The 16,488-nt window shown below is 48.0% G+C and overlaps 6 protein-coding genes across 6 annotated transcripts; 2 read left to right on the top strand and 4 right to left on the bottom strand.

The window, feature by feature from the left end:
* Window positions 1–607: 607 nt before the first annotated feature.
* On the bottom strand, window positions 608–2,102 carry BDV27DRAFT_143316 (uncharacterized protein; the record flags this gene model as incomplete). The annotated part of the gene is made up of 5 exons (XM_032070071.1): window positions 608–738; window positions 794–1,026; window positions 1,078–1,155; window positions 1,206–1,616; window positions 1,687–2,102. The coding sequence occupies 5 exons, from the start codon at window positions 2,100–2,102 to the stop codon at window positions 608–610; spliced, it is 1,269 nt and encodes a 422-aa protein (XP_031929901.1).
* A 2,442-nt stretch (window positions 2,103–4,544) lies between these two features.
* Window positions 4,545–5,032, top strand: BDV27DRAFT_85593 (uncharacterized protein). Its single transcript, XM_032077787.1, has one exon. The coding sequence runs from the start codon at window positions 4,597–4,599 to the stop codon at window positions 4,882–4,884; it is 288 nt and encodes a 95-aa protein (XP_031929900.1). The 5' UTR covers window positions 4,545–4,596; the 3' UTR covers window positions 4,885–5,032.
* On the bottom strand, window positions 4,545–6,164 carry nhp6 (high-mobility group nucleosome-binding protein). The gene is made up of 6 exons (XM_032066184.1): window positions 6,060–6,164; window positions 5,775–5,832; window positions 5,411–5,483; window positions 5,263–5,358; window positions 5,085–5,206; window positions 4,545–5,028 (listed from the first exon to the last, which is right to left on the bottom strand). The coding sequence occupies exons 3-6, from the start codon at window positions 5,469–5,471 to the stop codon at window positions 4,996–4,998; spliced, it is 312 nt and encodes a 103-aa protein (XP_031929899.1). The 5' UTR covers window positions 5,472–5,483; window positions 5,775–5,832; window positions 6,060–6,164; the 3' UTR covers window positions 4,545–4,995.
* A 2,670-nt stretch (window positions 6,165–8,834) lies between these two features.
* On the bottom strand, window positions 8,835–9,937 carry BDV27DRAFT_124822 (centromere protein H). Its single transcript, XM_032066183.1, has 3 exons — window positions 9,585–9,937; window positions 9,354–9,525; window positions 8,835–9,270 (listed from the first exon to the last, which is right to left on the bottom strand). Exons 1-3 carry the CDS (start codon window positions 9,784–9,786, stop codon window positions 8,901–8,903), a joined length of 744 nt encoding a protein of 247 aa, XP_031929898.1. The 5' UTR covers window positions 9,787–9,937; the 3' UTR covers window positions 8,835–8,900.
* A 72-nt stretch (window positions 9,938–10,009) lies between these two features.
* On the top strand, window positions 10,010–14,687 carry atg11 (autophagy protein ATG11). The gene is made up of 3 exons (XM_032077786.1): window positions 10,010–10,140; window positions 10,280–10,391; window positions 10,448–14,687. The coding sequence occupies exons 1-3, from the start codon at window positions 10,073–10,075 to the stop codon at window positions 14,201–14,203; spliced, it is 3,936 nt and encodes a 1,311-aa protein (XP_031929897.1). The 5' UTR covers window positions 10,010–10,072; the 3' UTR covers window positions 14,204–14,687.
* BDV27DRAFT_124819 (uncharacterized protein) lies at window positions 14,649–16,180 on the bottom strand. Its single transcript, XM_032066182.1, has 2 exons — window positions 16,132–16,180; window positions 14,649–16,044 (listed from the first exon to the last, which is right to left on the bottom strand). Exon 2 carries the CDS (start codon window positions 15,906–15,908, stop codon window positions 14,832–14,834), a length of 1,077 nt encoding a protein of 358 aa, XP_031929896.1. The 5' UTR covers window positions 15,909–16,044; window positions 16,132–16,180; the 3' UTR covers window positions 14,649–14,831.
* Between the last annotated feature and the right edge of the window lie 308 nt (window positions 16,181–16,488).

The raw sequence follows: 16,488 nt of genomic DNA, 5'->3' as shown, positions 1-16,488 counted from the left end.
TTTCCTGCTTTTGTTTATTCATATTTCCCACCTTTTTTATATATGTTTAGTGCGTTGTTGACCCATTAATAGGCAATGATATGAGGAAGTCGAAAGATGAGGTCAGCGGCCAGCGAGTTCGGCAATAGTCTGCATGAATCCTTGGGCATCTGAAATACTGAAATCAGTATACTGTAGGTACCACGGGATATTAAGAAACATAAGAACGAAGAAATAAATTGACCAACCAGAACGATTTGAAAACTTTATTATATGTTCTCCTCTGGACGTGCGTGGTGGGTCGTAGTGATCAAATGTGAAAATCGTCCGATGAAGTTCACGTAGTAGAACAACTCTTGAATCAGCTTGACGGATCCAACCTCGTGTGCCAATATGATTCGTGATGAATGCTGTCCAAACTGGAGCACTATATCAATTACCAATGAGTAAAAGGACTAGTTTCATCTCATCCCCGGGAATCCCACCGTTTCATTTCCCCTTTATGTACTGATGCCTGGAGTCTTATGGCGCCAGATGTTCGGTCTTTGTATATGCGTAGCGCATGAAGGAAATTGTCGTCGACAATAGGCCTGCAAAACCTCAGTTAATATACTATCCACTTAGCTTGTTATTGAGAGTTCTCATACCCTCCAAAAAGCTCTTCTTCATCGTCTAACTCATAATCACGGATGCGATCCACTGGCCGGCCACAGTCCTGAGAGCGAAGAGCCAGGAAAGTGCAGAAGAACAGTACCATATCTGTTCGATTATTCAGTGCCGTTTCCAAAAACGTAGGGGTGGAGTTAATACGCACGCTCAAGTGTACTGAACTTGAGATTAGCCCACAAAACAAGTTCATGACCGCCACGGCGCCGTCGGCACAACTGCAGGCAGGAGCCGACACGGACAATCTCCAGCATATTCAGAGGAAGGCAGTGGTAGTCGCTGGAGCGGGGCGAGCGAGAGGTTTTGCATACGATGCGCGCTCGGTGGTCATCTTCTCGTACATACAAATACACACGTAAGTCCGAATCGCCGTTAAAGGCTCTGTATCATGTTAGCAAAAAGTATGGAAAAGTGAAGTTCTTATACGCGTACAATTGAAAAAGCTCCTCGAACCCCGTCTCATTGAGCCATCGCTTTACCCCGGGAGTGACATCACCAAGACATTTAGAACTAAGCAAGTATTAGCTCAAGTGCTCTTTGCTTGTACTATAGCTCCTTACCTTTCTCCAACATATGGAATCCGAGTCGTTGCACGCGCTTCCTTGAATACACTTTTTGCCCAATGGTCACTGATGGTGTTGGAACCCAGGGAGTGGCTCGTGGCTGAACTAGTGAAAGGGGATCCAGGTGCATCCGGGGCCGATGGTGGGACGTCTGAGAAATTTCCAGACGCAGGGGAAAGAGGTGATTGGGGAGACGTATGAGAGGGTCTTGCTCGCTCGTAGGACCTTTTATTGCGAGGCCGACGGTCGCTAACCGGGCTTCCAGGTTCAGCGCTATGGCTACTGGGAGAGGACGGTGTGCTGAGAGACATGCTTCCCAGTTGGTGTGGCAATCGACTGCATTGCTGGGCTAGCAATCCCTTCAGACCGTTGCGAAGGCTAGCAATGAACGAGGGATCAGGGAACTTGCTATTCAACCCGAGGACATAAGTATGAACACAACAGTATAGTGGCAAGACGTTAAAGTAGAACGGCATACTCGGTCATATGATCCTCTAGTTCATTCAAATACGTCTTGTACCTGGCTAACCGCGTGGGGGGTGAGTCCTTCCCCTCGTCCCGGAAGAACTCACATAGTTCAGTCCAGGTTCGACGATAGACATCTCGGGCAGAGCCTCTGCGCACTTCCAGATCGCCGAAGAAATCGACGATATCCTCGAGGGTGATCTTCAAGCTAGTACGGACCAATTCCAGGTCCGGGTGCACGATGGCCAGGTTATGCTGATGACGACGATCGTTTGTCAGGTCATCCAACCTCTTCAAAGCTGAACTGATGGCAAAAAGATCCGCAATAAGGCCAGTGATTTCCGCTTCATGTCCAGGGAGATGCTCACGAAATTCACGGAAGCCAGCGGCCACATCCTCTGCGTTATCGGCGGAAGTACGCAGGGCCATAATGGACGTTTACCTCTAATGGGCCATACAGATACATACACAATCTAATAAATATATAAGACCCTTGCGTGACACTTGAACAGCAGGTGGGGAGCGGATGGGGATGTTATATGATAGTCGGTGAGGTATAGGAGGGAAGCAACACCGACGTAAAAAGGGTACGGAGACAACCCTGCCAGCGATCTTATATTGAACAAGGAAGGGTAAAAAACTAAAAGGGAAAGAATTGGGGAGAAGAAGGTTAAAGCTAAATAAGCCTGTTCAAAATGGTAAGTTGGAACAGATTTCGCTGTGGAGGGGTGACCCGACGACAACTCAGTCGTAGAATAATGCAATGAGGGCGTTCGAAGAGAGTGTTGTGCGATCCGCATGCATCGTATCGACCGGAGACGCACGCCTGAGGGACTAATGGGTTAGTGCTCTCCCGGACTGACCCCTTGAATGATAGGAGGAAGAAAAAGAGACGATCGAGTCTTTCACGGCCAGGGAGATTTCCAAAATCAATTTCTTGTAGAACCCAAGGGAAATTAGATAACTCATCAATTAAACAATCATCTGTCGAGAGAAATGCGGGTCAAGAATGCCGTCAAGTGGGGCAAAGATCGAACCCGATAGTCAATGGAACGAGCCCTATAAACCCCAAGCCATCCATGACCCTCACTTGCGGCTCTCATGCTGACCATGGCTTGAAACGTATAGGGTAATTGCCCTCCAAGTGTCTAACTGACTTGGGATCGTTGACGTGTCCATAGCGGAGAAGGGACAAAGCCAATAAACGAGGAGCGGAGCTGCATTGGCGCCATTGAGCGGTGATGGACAGGCTGGACAGACTGACAGTGTAACTAATCCTCACACACACACACACACACACACACACACACACACACACAGCTTGACACCGTTCAGCGAAAGAATTCATTCCTGTTTGAGGGGAGAAACGATTGATCCTTTGCTAAAGAAAACCTCGGGAACAATGAAACAAGAGCCGGGGCATCGTGACGGCGGAAGACAAGTCCATTTCCGGTGGCTGACATGCAGCAAGAAGGAAGTAGGAAATTGATGTAGTCACAACGGGTAGGAATTCCCGTGTCACTGACCAACCGGGTCACGAGATAATCATTGACTCGGACGAACCCCTTTTTCGATCAAAGTTGAAGTGGGCATATCTATCCATGACTATAGTACCGGCTAGCAGGCAAACGGACTTAGTAGGTGGACAATCTCAGCTCATTTATCTTTTCCATTCAAACCACGTATGAACTGCTATCTTTGAACACGGAAGAAGAACTACTAATATTCTTCATAAGTCAGTCAAAGGCCCACTCTCTGTCATGAACCTATGAATTCGCATACCAAACCCATGGCTTGAAACGGACTGAGTTCTTGCTTATACAACGCTAAATGGCCTTCTCGGCCCTTGACAAGAACAGATAAGCTCCATAGTTCCACTACGACTCAGACTGAGAAAGTGATATCTGGTTCCAGAGAGGACCGACCTTTTTGGCAGGAAGGCGAACAATAAAGGTAATGAAGGTCAACCTAAAGCTCCAGGTATTACCGGAGACATCCAGGATTCAGAGGCACCAAGCCGTGAATATCTGAAACCTCTGTTTCTTGACGTCTGTCCCAGGGAGGGCAAGCTTTCCCTAAAAGTTTCGGCCATCACCTTCGTAGAGAATCTCAACATTGTGCAAATAGTATTGAGCCCAGGTGCCGATACGGATTGCAACTGTAATGTAGAGCAGTGGGTACACTCTCTGTCCTTCGACTCTTCTCATTTGGGCCATATACAGTTAGAATCAACCCACGCACCACAGGGCGGTCGGGAACCCTGCTTGGGTAGACACACAGCTCTAGATTTTTAGTCGACAAATCCTATCGCTTCCAGGTGGTTAGTATAGCAAACATGTTAAATCATATGTGATTTCTGCCTGACGGATATTCATGACCCTCAAAGATCCACCAACTGCCCAGTCAGAAAATAGCAGCGTGACGCATAAGTGCCGGAACAAGCACAGTTGCGCGCGGAAAATAGTTATGTGCGCCCTAGCGTATGTATGTACATATGTACTTGGCCATGTTGGCGGCTTTTGTTTGGATGGCACTGCTCAAGACTGCATATCGCTAAACTCGTAGCGTAAGCAGGATGTGTTGTGTCAGAATATTAGTAGGTACTCGTTGACCAAATTAAGAGGGGAGACGGGGGACATTTAAGTATGTATGAGAGTCTAGACACTGAACTGGTGGCAACTTACGACGGTTCATTTGGGGTTTCAGGCACCAAGGCGACTATCGGAGATATCGGATGTACGGAAGACGCGCGCGTCCAACACGTAAACAAGTTTACCTCCGCGTCATCGCTGGAGCTTGGGCCAGGAGAGCTCCCTTGCAATTCGACAGCTTCAACACCAACACAAGCCTCAGAGAAATTGATTCACTTGTGTTCTTGTTCTCAACCCCTCCTTCATACTCGATATAAGCTTAATGTTCATTTATGGCACGCAGACCCGCTGGGGCGATCAACAGAGAAAAGGTAAGGATGCGGTTGATTAGGCTAGTGTACAGCAGATTTGCTTGCCTCAACAGCTTCAATTCATATTTCACCATAGATACTCAAAACAAGGTTCTCCCGCCGATCTGGAAAACAGCGCCGGGCTCCCTCGAGTTAAGTCAAATTCGTCCCAAAGCCGCCAGTCCATACAGTAAACATGTCCCATTGAAGATCCTTCATGAACAGAAAAGCAAGGAGAAACCACCGTCATCCCATACCAGAAACCATTGAGTAAAAGGAAATATAAGAGGCGACAAATACAAGTCAGGCAATTAGCGGGAATAAACAACACGAAACGCCAGTCGGTCAAGATTCACAAGACCTGCGAGGGGAAGAAACAATTTAAGAAGATTCCTCATCGTCCTCGGGGGCAGCCTGAAATTCAGTCCGTTAGCATTGTCTACACGCAAGAAGTGACTGGGGTCTCATACGTTGTAGCTCGCCTTCTCGTCTTCGTAACGCTTCTTGTCGGCAGCAGCCTTCTCCTCGTAAGGGCGGCGGTCAGTGTCGCTCAGGGCCTTCCACCTCTCACCGAGCATCTTGCCAACCTGACCTGTTCGGGGGTTAGCTGATCCGATCAGGGATGCACCTCGAGTTTGCGTATCTTACCGAAAGAGATGCCGGGGTTCTCTTCGCGAACCTTCTCACGGTTGTCGTTGGCGAAGAACATGTACGCGGAGAGACCACGCTTGGGTGCGTTGGGGTCTACAGTTCAGATCAGTCAGTGCGCTTCAAGAGATATAGACGGGGAACATACCCTTCTTCTTGCGCTCAACGCGGGTACCCTTAGCCTTACGTGTGGTCTTTTCCTTAGGCATCTTTAGTGTGATCTGTTGAGAACAAAGTCCTGTTAGAAGGTTCGAAGCCAAGTGGATTTGCCAATGGAAAGAGCGGCTTGGGCGCGTTGGCAAGGATTGAATGGAAATAATGAGAACAAAGAAAAAGCGAAAGAATAATGAAGAAAGGAACAGATCAAGTTCGGGGTGCGACTAATGCGACTCTGCGCGCGGTGGAAAAAGTACGGTGCGGCCAGAGCGTAAAAGCGCGCGACCCAAACAAGTCCGATCACGGGCGCAAGTTAAGGCAGAACACGAAAAGGAAAAAGCGCGCAAGACACTTACCCGACAATTGACTCAGAAGAAATTCAAGTAGCAGTGTTCTGAGGTCGGCAGTTTTGGCCTGTTGGGGAGTAAAGTCAGTTTGGGTTCACGCATTATTTCTGGAACTATATAGTTGCCGTCGCAGGTGCGCGACGATGAGATCGCGAAGCCATGACAAAAAATCAAGGGAAACGGCATTCGAACAAGGCCTTCACAGTGGAAACAGACAGCTTTGGAAGAAAAAAATAATTGTGTTTGTTGTGTAGAGTCAATGTGAGAAGTGCGAGTGTTTACTAGTGAACTCACCGATGCGGATATGCAGTACTTTTTTGTATGGGGAAGAGAGAATTGTATGGGAAGCGTAGTGAGGGAGAGTAGGTAGAGTGAGAGAGAGAGGGAGAGGGGAGAGTAGTAGTAGTAGGAGAGAGAAGAGGGAGACGGGAGGGCGGGCCACTACTTACCTACTCACTCGCACTTACGAAGGGGGGAAGTGGGCAAGCACAGCAAGGGAAGTCGGCTGGCTGCGACTGGCTATGGTGTGTTCGGGGAATGGGTGGTATGGTATCATACACGTCATGTACAGCCTTCCATCGGTGGTCCCTCACAACCGATCAACACTGTCATCTTCATTAAACCACCGCACTTTGTTGAGCGGGCGGACTACTGAAGTTGCAGAAACTTTGCTCCGGAACAATTGGTATCGGCTCTATGGCTTCTTCGAGCTTATCTGGTCAGACAAGTTTGCCAGAGACGAATTTTCGTTGATGAATTGCTTCGACAAAGCTCCACTATGAACTAGTGTTCTGTATGATACATGACGGTCACAATACATGAATCAGCCCGCCGCCACTATCAGGTTACCTACTTTTCCCACCATGTGGATAAATTACATCAGGTAAGATACATACACCGCAGTATCCATTGATTGACGGAATATGGACGGTGGTGGTAGTAGTACGGTACAGTAGTAACGTCGCAGTAGGATTCCAGTACTTCCCATACTACGATTGCCTTCCCATCCTGCAAAAATCTCCGTACCGTGTATGTATATACTCCGTACCCCCATGCAATCTTTCTAGTCAACTTAGATACGACTTCACTACGGCTTCGTACTGCCTATAGTTAATTTGAGTAGGCCTGTATCATTCAATATATGTAAAATTACATGAATTCATGCTGGATCCAATCTTGCGGTGGTATAATCTCTGTTGTGCATAACTTTCATCCATTCTTGGATAAACAGTACTACTAGCCTTCCACTTAGAAGTCAATTGATGCTTTAGGGTTATAGTGCACTGCTAAATTATTTGTTTTATACTACTCTGTACGTACCTTTTTCTACTCTGTTTCCCTTACGGACTCCCTTCCTGTTAGATATGCCGTTGAAGAAACCCAATGGACATTTCATTATTCATTGCTTCCCCTCGGCACTTGTGCCAGTTACATGTGCTGAGGGTCCGGGGTAATTCGGTTTGGACAAGGATACGTATTCGTGAGAACCGTTTAATTTAGTATGATATAGCTAGCCTCAGGTATTATGGGTTTATGTGGTTATACATCCAAGGGCCCCTTGCACGGGCAACAGAATGCTTGATCGAATTGGCGTGTACGGGCGACGAGGAGGTACCTTGCACAGTCTTTCCAACTACACTAAATAGCGCTCTTCTCCTGGCATACAGTCGTCTACCAATGAGAGAGGTGGTCGTAGTCTTAAGGGATAGATACTAGTCGATAGATACTGGTAGCAAGATACATAGCTCAGCAATAAGTTTTTTAACGCAAAGCCACACACCCAGAGCATCTACCAATGAGGCCTCTGAGAACATCAACGCCCAGCAAAAGATAGCTTACGACATTTGTTTAGTAGACTAGACGGATGCCAATTGTGCTCGGTCATCATACCACTGCCTTCATTTCTTGTTTCCCATGGTCAACCCAGAAGTATTACGATCTCGTTCTTGAGGCAGTGGTTCCAGGGACCGATTTGTGGGAATTTCACTCCTATGGATGAGAGATCATTTGTACCACGGAGGACAAAGCGGCTGTCAGTTTGTTTCCAGGGTCCATGTAGTGGACGACAGTGTTGATTGCCGGATAGTTACTTCCAATCTTCACTGCAGATGATACTAATAAAATAAATTAATCATTTAGTGCCATGCAAAAAACTTGGATAAATAGATGATCGTAATGAACTAGTAGTCGGTACTGTAAGCTTTTGCATAGATCACAAAGTACTGCTCACTCTTTTATTATTAAATGCCACTGCATTCCACGCCAAACAACACCATCCAGTTTACCGGCAAATACTGGATCTGTATTATTGGGGCAGTGACCGATCATGGTATTGTAAGTAAGGTCCTGTATCTGCCCATTAATAATAATGAGGGGGTGATCGAATCTGGTTCCATGTGGAAACACCGGCTCCTCTTTGGCTTGATTATTCTTTTCTCCCATGCTTCTTGATACGCGCTCTTTATATGCTCATACATATTATGGGGCTTGTATTTTCCCTAGAAAAAATTTTTTTTTTCATTTCCTTTTTCTTTTTATTTTTTCAGCTCCCACCATCTGATGAAATGTGGAGTGCCTTGCGATTTTACCTGTACCTTAGCGCTGTGGGCTAAGTCAGGTTGTAATTTATTTCGTTATCTGGAGGATTGAATAAACTTCCCCATCCATGTTTTTCGGGGTGTGCTTGCAAAAATCGTATTTAGCATGACGAATGCGTCTTTGCCGTCATCGGCTCCGCCATGATGTCACGTGGGTCGCGCAGAATTATAATCGTCCTCTTCAGTTTGATTTTGTTGACATGGTTACAGAGTGTGATCTGTAAACACAAAAGACGAAAGACAAAAAAATAAAAATAAAAATAACAATAATAAATAAATAAAATAAATAATAAATAAAAATTTAGAAGGTTATCTGTCACCTCCAAGCCTCCTCTATAGTTCAATATAGCCCGCAATATACGATTAACACGACATCATATTGTTCTTCTATTCTACTCCGTAGTAGGTATTCAAATGGGTATATCAACGCCTTCAAAATGGCCCCAGCCTGGTCCGATAGAAAGGACAAACCAAAAAGAAAAAAAAGAAAAAAAAAAAAATGAAAAGAAGTTGAAGAAATTTTATCGTCACCAAGCCATCAGTCGTCAGAGTCGTCCAATACAAGAGCCACGAGCTCTTCATTTTCAGCCCAGTTCACACCACTGCCGACAACGATAGCGCTAATAATACTTTTCATGGTTTCCCATTTCGCTTTACTTTTTTGGTGATCTGCTTTGACTTGCTCTAATTGCTTCATAATACTCATATCATCCAATTCTTCCCTCCATGATTCGTCATTCTTCGTCAGATCTAGTAGCTCTCGGACGAGCGCTTTGTTCTTTTGGTGAAGTTGCAGATTTTCCACCTCCGCGTTAGATAACTTTTTAAGAGTCGAGCTAAGCGCAGTATTCAAGTTCTCATGTGCTAATGAGAGCACGTCACGTCTATTGATAAGACGAAGAAGAGTTCTATAATATGTTAGGAGCGTGCCAAATGCCAAGCCTAGTATACTTGCGTAGATGAGACAAGTAAAGAGAGAGTGATGACATACTGTTCAGCCGGATATGTGGCTTTCATATGAACAGCTTTGAGAGTAGGGTCTGTCATAAGAACAGTCTCAAGTGCCTTCCGCCTGACTGTGTAAGTGGCTCTGGCTTCTAGAAGCTCGCGCTCCGCTGTGGCCAGCTGCTCTTCGGCATCATCCCCAGAGAGTAGTTCGGCATCTACGAGACATCAGTCTTTGCGTTTACGGGAAAGATAAAAACGTGAAGGTATGGAAGACCTTCAGACACACATGGCAATTCACCTTGTTCGAGGAGTGCCTTTTCGAGTTCTTGTTCCTGAAGTTGATTATATAGTCGCAGGATCAACGCTTCTTTGTCCGAGAAAGACACGGCATCCCTCAGATCATCCTCTGCAAGATCCAACAGAGAAACCTCACCCGAGTCCAGGTGAGGCAGGGAGCGGGCTTTCGCAGATGCCATGAATTGAGACCTCGTGGCTGGCCGAAAATAACATCGCGTGATGAAAAGCTTTTTTTTCTAAACGACACACGGCGTAGGGAGGGCGACCAGGCGGTGGAGAAAGTCGGGCTTGTTTTGGGTGGTTCCGGGGGCGTGTGTCAGTCAACCAAAACGGGTCTAGGTCCGGGGAGCTCTTCAGGCCTGGATGCCTTGCGTTTATATGAACGAAACTCCCTTATCTCCCCTTCGGTATCCTTCACCTCACAAAGAACTTCTGGAGCCGCTCTGTTCGGCAGGTGAGGTGGGGATGTCTTTACACATCTATATTGCTCACACGGGTGAGCATTTGCTTGCTGATCCGGTGTCGTTCGCATCGTATGTTCAGGTTCCTCCATCTTAAGTTGGCTTCACCTCCACTCTATGTGCCCGGACCATCCCTTGTGTTCCCTGTTTCTTTATCCCCTTTGGCTCTGGTGTGGGAATGCTAACCGGCGCCATCATTCTTGAATGCTAGTCCCGATGCGCTTCGGTCATGGATTTCCCGAAACACCTCAATCCCATCCCAAAGACAAATCTTAATGACTGCACGTGGGAAGAACGTCAAGATTCAGACACTGGCCACTGAAGTATGCTTCCCCCAGATATCGTTCCCGCTAACATTTAAGCTCACTATCCATATCAGGACGAGATCTTCGTATATGACCGCAGATTTGTCAATGAACCCAACGAACAAGATATCCCGACGCTTACCTCTCCACAACCGCTTGATCTCGAAAGCCCTCCCGATACCCTCACCGACCAGAATGATCTCCAAGCCTGGCGAAATCTTTACATGGCCAGACGTACGTGGGCCATAGCCTTGACGGAACGCTGCGAGTTAATTCATAAGGATATACAAGAGCACAATGAGCGGACAGGTATTATCAATCGCGCCATCAATGTAGCTCTTGAGAACCTGAAGACTCATGTGGGAACCTTGGAACATCGGTTCACGGAAGCTCAGACGTGGGCGAATGATCTTTTGAAGGAGCAACACGTAGCGCTTGATGGATGGAAACGAACCTTCGCGACATTGGAGAACATCCCAGCTCGAAAAGACTTCCCCTTCCTAGGACGCCCGTCAACTCCCACAAAGGGCACGAATAAGTCAACTGGAACGTTACGTGATTATTTAGACACAGATGAAGTGCACAGAGCTGGGTCAGAGGCAGTGGATGTGTCCTCGCGCTTTGCTCGACAAGTTGAAGATGTGGAGAAGGCTGTTGGTGGGATTGCTACAGACACTCAGCACTTGGTGGATACTGCGGTCCCTGCAGGCGTGGACGGTGTTGAGAGCCTATTACAGGAAGTGGAAACAATATCTAGAAAGATACAATCCGACTATGAACATGTCTTGGCTCTGCCCAATAATCAGAAAACGCTGGCCAACGTTTCTAGACTTGCGCTGAGCCATACCAAGGACCTCCTACCATCGCTATTGGAAGTTAGTGCCGAGATTCAGACGAACTTGGAGGAAGCCGCTAGGCAATATAATGCCGCAGTAAAAACTGCTTCCAATCACATGCGACAGATATCATTGATTGAGTCACGCCTTGCTGATGTGCAGTCTCAAATAAACAATTTGAATTGCCAAAGCGATGCATTCGACGTTCTCTACACGGTTTTCCACATGCCCTTTGTCTATGGGTCCATCTTAATCGAGTCTGTTCGGCGCCGTGAGTTCAGTGACAAGATGAAGAATGACTCCCTAACTTTAGCGGAGGAAATGTCTGTATTCCAGGATGAAGAGCAACGCCGGAGGAAAAAATGGATCAAGAACATGGGTGATTTCGTTTCTATATCCGACTCGACTACACCAGGGATCGAAGTCAATCTACGAGGCCAGGAGTATGAATGGCCCGTGGTCAGTAGAAAGGAGATCGAAGCGTACCTTGAGGAGCTGAAGACCAAACCCGGTATGGCCAGTCCAGCCCAAGAGCTGACACAGCTCTATAAAGAGCTAGATGCTCCTACCCGCCTACAACGCCGCAGGGCAAAAGCCTTCAAGCAAGGCAGTGTCTTTGACCTAAGCCGAAGCTCTCTTTTACTTCGTAGCGATGACATGGTCCGGAGCTTGAGGGACGAAAAGTCTAAATTGGAAGAAAAAGTTAAAGGCTCTGAAAGCCGTATCCGGAAACTAGAAGACTTGCTACATCGCCAGAGCCATATGGGGAGGCCGGCTAGTGGAAATTTCTCACTCGACTTCCCTAGCTCTCCAGCATCGCCTTATCCTGATACGCTTTCAAGAAGGTCCTCTGTTTCATCAAGACGGATGTCCTCGAACCAATCTTCAGAAGAGAAGGCGCTAGTGCAGCGAATTGTTCACTTAGAAGCCGAGCTGGCAGCAGAACGAGAAACAGTCCAGAAGCTGCAAAGGGACGCGCACGCGGAGCGCCAATCCAACACTGACAAGATACAAGAGGTGCAGTCCACGAAGAATGACTTGATAGGAAATCTTGAAGCCCGGCAGCGGGAATTCGATGATGAACGGAGGTTCCTCGAAGGTGAGATGAAAAAGTGTCGGATCCGGGCTGAAGAGCTCGAGGAGGAATTGGATAGAATAATGGAAAGCCGAGAGCATGAGAAACAGGACGCCGACGAGCGGATCCATCAGCTTGAGATAGAACTTCAAGATGCTCATGCTCGTGCCGAAGGAGAGATACAGAAGGCGACCGACCTAACTGCATACACGCAGGCCCTTAAAGAAACGGAAGAGAGTCTCCATGCCCGGATCGAAGAACTTGAGAAACAAGAATCCGAAAGAAGAGAGCGAGAGCGAGAAAGCAACCATGCCCTACAAGCTGCTTACATGAACCTATCACCGGGGGGCCCAGTTCCGGTGGATACTCCTAGCATCGTCAAAGCTATCGAAGTACTTTCTGAAGGGTTGTCGATTCATGCTAAGAATGCAGAAGAAAGCTCCGCCAAAGCTGTCGCCGAAAGCAAGGAGCTTGAAGAACGCCTGACCCAGATTGAGTCGGAAGCCGAGGAGTTAAGAAAGACTTCAGAAACGCGTGCTTCAGAACTGTCGCTAGTAAAAGAAGAACTTGCGCAGGAGAAATCGAGACTGGAAACTGTTGCATCTGAGTTGGATGATGAACGCTCCAAATTTATTGCTCTGCAGTCTAAGTTGGCATCCGGTGAGACAGGATCCGACGCTCTTCGAGAACGCGTCATAGAGGAAGAACGAAAACTAGCGGACCTTTCCCAGAGACTGAACGAAGTAGAAGCTCAGGCTCGGAAGGCCGAGGATGAGGTCCTGGTTTGGAAGAAAAGGGTGGAAGCCATGGCTGAAACGGAGCAGCACGCGGCTGGTAGAGTTGAGACTTGCGGGACAAGATCTCAAGAACTTTCGAAGCAGCTATTTAGACAAGTTGAAAAGGTGGAGCATATGCTGGAGCAATTGGGTTTCACTGTCGTCCGGCAGAATGGAGATATTGTTGTCCAAAGGTCCTCTAAGGTTACTGCACTCTCAAGTACTGCAGAATCCCTCAGTCAGTCTGGAGTGGTATCGGTACGGCCAGACCCGGCCCTTCTTGGCTGGATGCACGCCGATACCTCAGAAGAGGAAACCGATAGGTTTATGGCTTTCATGGAATCACTATATCAGTTCGATGTTGATATCTTCGGGGATGCTATTGTCAAGCGCGTTAAAGACATCGAGGTACTCGCTCGTAAATGGCAGAAGGAGGCGAGAGGATACCGAGATAAATATCATCGGACTCAAAGTGAAGCTCATGATAAGATTGCCTACCGGTCTTTCAAGGAAGGGGATCTCGCCTTGTTTTTACCAACGAGAAACCAGGCCATCCGATCATGGGCCGCTTTCAATGTCGGGGCACCGCACTACTTCTTGCGCGAGCAAGATGTCCACAAACTCCATACTCGGGATTGGCTACTTGCTCGAATCACGAAGATTGAAGAAAGGGTCGTGGATCTTTCGAAATCCATGAATGGTGCTAATCCTGATCGTCGGTCAATTGGAGAGGCTAGTGATGGCACTTCCTTCGATGATGAAAATCCGTTCGAATTATCTGATGGCCTTCGCTGGTACCTCTTAGATGCCATGGAGGAGAAGCCTGGCGCACCAGCCACGCCAGGTTTAGGCAAGAGTACCGTTGCGCCAGCACATGTAGATGCGCGGGGTAGTATTCGACTGAAACGAACGAGTGCTGGAGGCAACGTTGCAAAAACTTTAACCAAGAGCCTGGATAGTCGACGTAACAGCTCTAATTCTAAAAAAGGCCCGGCCACGCCGTCACAACGTGGCAACGATTCAACAACCGATCTTGCTCGACAAGCTGACGCTGACTCTACAACTGCAACTGCAGGCTCGCAGCCACGGGAGGCAGCCCCTACTTCAGAAGAGGTTCGCCGCGACCAGCTCCAGGGCCCGTGAACTCCACGGACCGTTTTCCTTTTCTACGCTTACGTCTCCTGAAAGGAGCTGACGATCCGTCATAGGGCTTGGAACGAACGCATAGCGCTCTTGGATTGGGGCAGCAGCGACAGGCAGACGGTGTGAGATCTCCATTGTCTTCGCGGTTTGACTATTCAGGCGCCGTATCACCGTCCCGATCGACCCCAAACGGGCGGCAGGCTGCTCGATACCGACCATGGGAGAAACTTTGGTCTGTGGACTATCGTTTGGAGAGCGGAAGCCGATAATCGAGTAGATCCAAAGTGTGAGTAGATTTTCTGAACTACTCGGGAGCTGTATACGTCATGAAATTGCATGAATGATACCCTTCAATTTCGAGACATGATATGCTCATATGTTTCGTTTTTGACACCTTCAATTTAAATTTACGATATTCACTCCCGTTGCAAACACAACGATACTTGGGAAAATACAAAAAATGGTTATTGAACTAGACGCTGATATGTTCATAAAATGAAAGCTTTCCCCCGAATGCTAAGCAATCCTCGGTAACATGTAACGCCAATAGCATTGATAATGCGAATTAAACCGTAGAAAGCTACAAGAAAAGTAGTAAAGAAAGACTGACAGCGAGACAGGCATGAGGTCAATCAAGCTGGTCAGTAAATCCCTGCAGCCCACCAACTTCCTCCCAAAAGCGAGCAAAATCAACGTTTTCATCTTCAAAGAGTTTCTTTGCCTGCACCATCGCTGACTGCTGCCTCTCGGGAGTAAACCCTCCGGGCTGTGTGCTTTCATATTGAATTAACTCAACCCAACGGAAGAAGAGATCCTCTTTACCCATGGCCGTCAGTTTATCTTTAAATGCCAAGATCTGGTCTCGCTGGCTCGATCGCTCTCTTCCTTCAGGTGTGTCCTCATCTTCCACGTGCCAGATCAACCAGCCATCAGCGTCTGTGTTGACGATTACAGCAGTCCGGAACTCATCCAACGGTAGCCCATCCTCTTTCTTCGCGTTGTCTACCAGCTCGTGTGCCTTGATCATGGCATCGTAGTCAAGGTTCCAGTCTGCATCCACGAGCAAGTATCCCGTCTTCTTGACCCGGTCCGGTGTTACCGCGGCCACGATCTTGTCCCTCATGTCTTCATTGTCCTTGATCCAGCGGCTGCGGTCCAATCCTCGGCTCAAAGTGGGCTGGCTGCGGCGGACGATGATCTCCTGGTCACGGAAGCCGATCTTGGAGCGCCACTTGACAGGGCCCTTGACGAAACCAATTGGCCAAGATAGAAAGACCGTCACTAGAAAGTAGTCGATCACGATATTGCCCGTTCGGCGCAGGGCTACGTTTGCCATTTCTCCCCATGACATAGTTGACGTGTCTACTGCCACAGTGCTGGTGAGCCCGATCAACGGGGCCAATAGTGCCGGGTAGAAGTTGCGGACCATGTAGGCCCGGAAAGCTAAAAGAGCAGTGATCACAACATTGAGTACGGCGGGTGCGAGGAAGGTCTGCTTCTTGAGGTCTTGGGGAGAGGTGTCGATGTGGACGAGGTACACTTCGTTCGGGGAGAGCGGTTCGAGGAAGGGCTGGAGAGACGCGGGAGCTTTGGTAAACGGAGGAAGGGGTCCCGATTGTGAGCTTGGAGTTGAAGCGCCTGATGATGATATGGAGGGGGTGACTGAGGCCTTTGCCTTTCCGGCTCGTCTTGCGGATTTGGCCATATCGTATAATGGAGTGGTGATTCTGGGTAATAGTTCCTAGAACCTGAAAGGCATCTGTTCCGAATTTAAATCCAGCCGGTCTTGGTATATTCGAAGATCAATGAGCTATGCAGCGGCGGGGGGACGATCAATACATCTGATCGGGTCACATGTCGGGTCAGTAAAGGTGTTGTTCATCACATTCACCTGCATATGACGACGGGTAAAGAGACATGATTCGTACCGTAGAGTTTAGTGCAATTGATCGGCAATCTTTAAAGGGTAACCATGAGAAGGACAGCCGAAGAGAAGAAGAAGAGAAAGATGAAGTTGGCCTTACTCGTGCTTCCCATGAATTCCTCCGCGCCGCTAACCCGATTGGGCGTTGCATCGATACCCGCGCGTTGCTTCTTGCAATTCACTGCTGGACAAACACCCCGTGGCACATTCCTCTAACTTGGTCATGAAATAGTGAATGGACGGATTAATGAAATTTCCCGAGGGACCTCCCACTGATCGCCATGGCTACCCCCGACCGCAGGACCGCGCGAACTGGGCTGTCGCGTCGCAACTACGAGCAACAGCAACACTCTCCTTTCCA

This window comes from Aspergillus caelatus (assembly GCF_009193585.1).
Source record: "Aspergillus caelatus strain CBS 763.97 unplaced genomic scaffold BDV27scaffold_45, whole genome shotgun sequence".
NCBI lineage: Eukaryota > Fungi > Ascomycota > Eurotiomycetes > Eurotiales > Aspergillaceae > Aspergillus > Aspergillus caelatus.
Note: the sequence above shows the minus strand (reverse complement) of the source record. Positions and strands in the feature narration are given on the sequence as shown.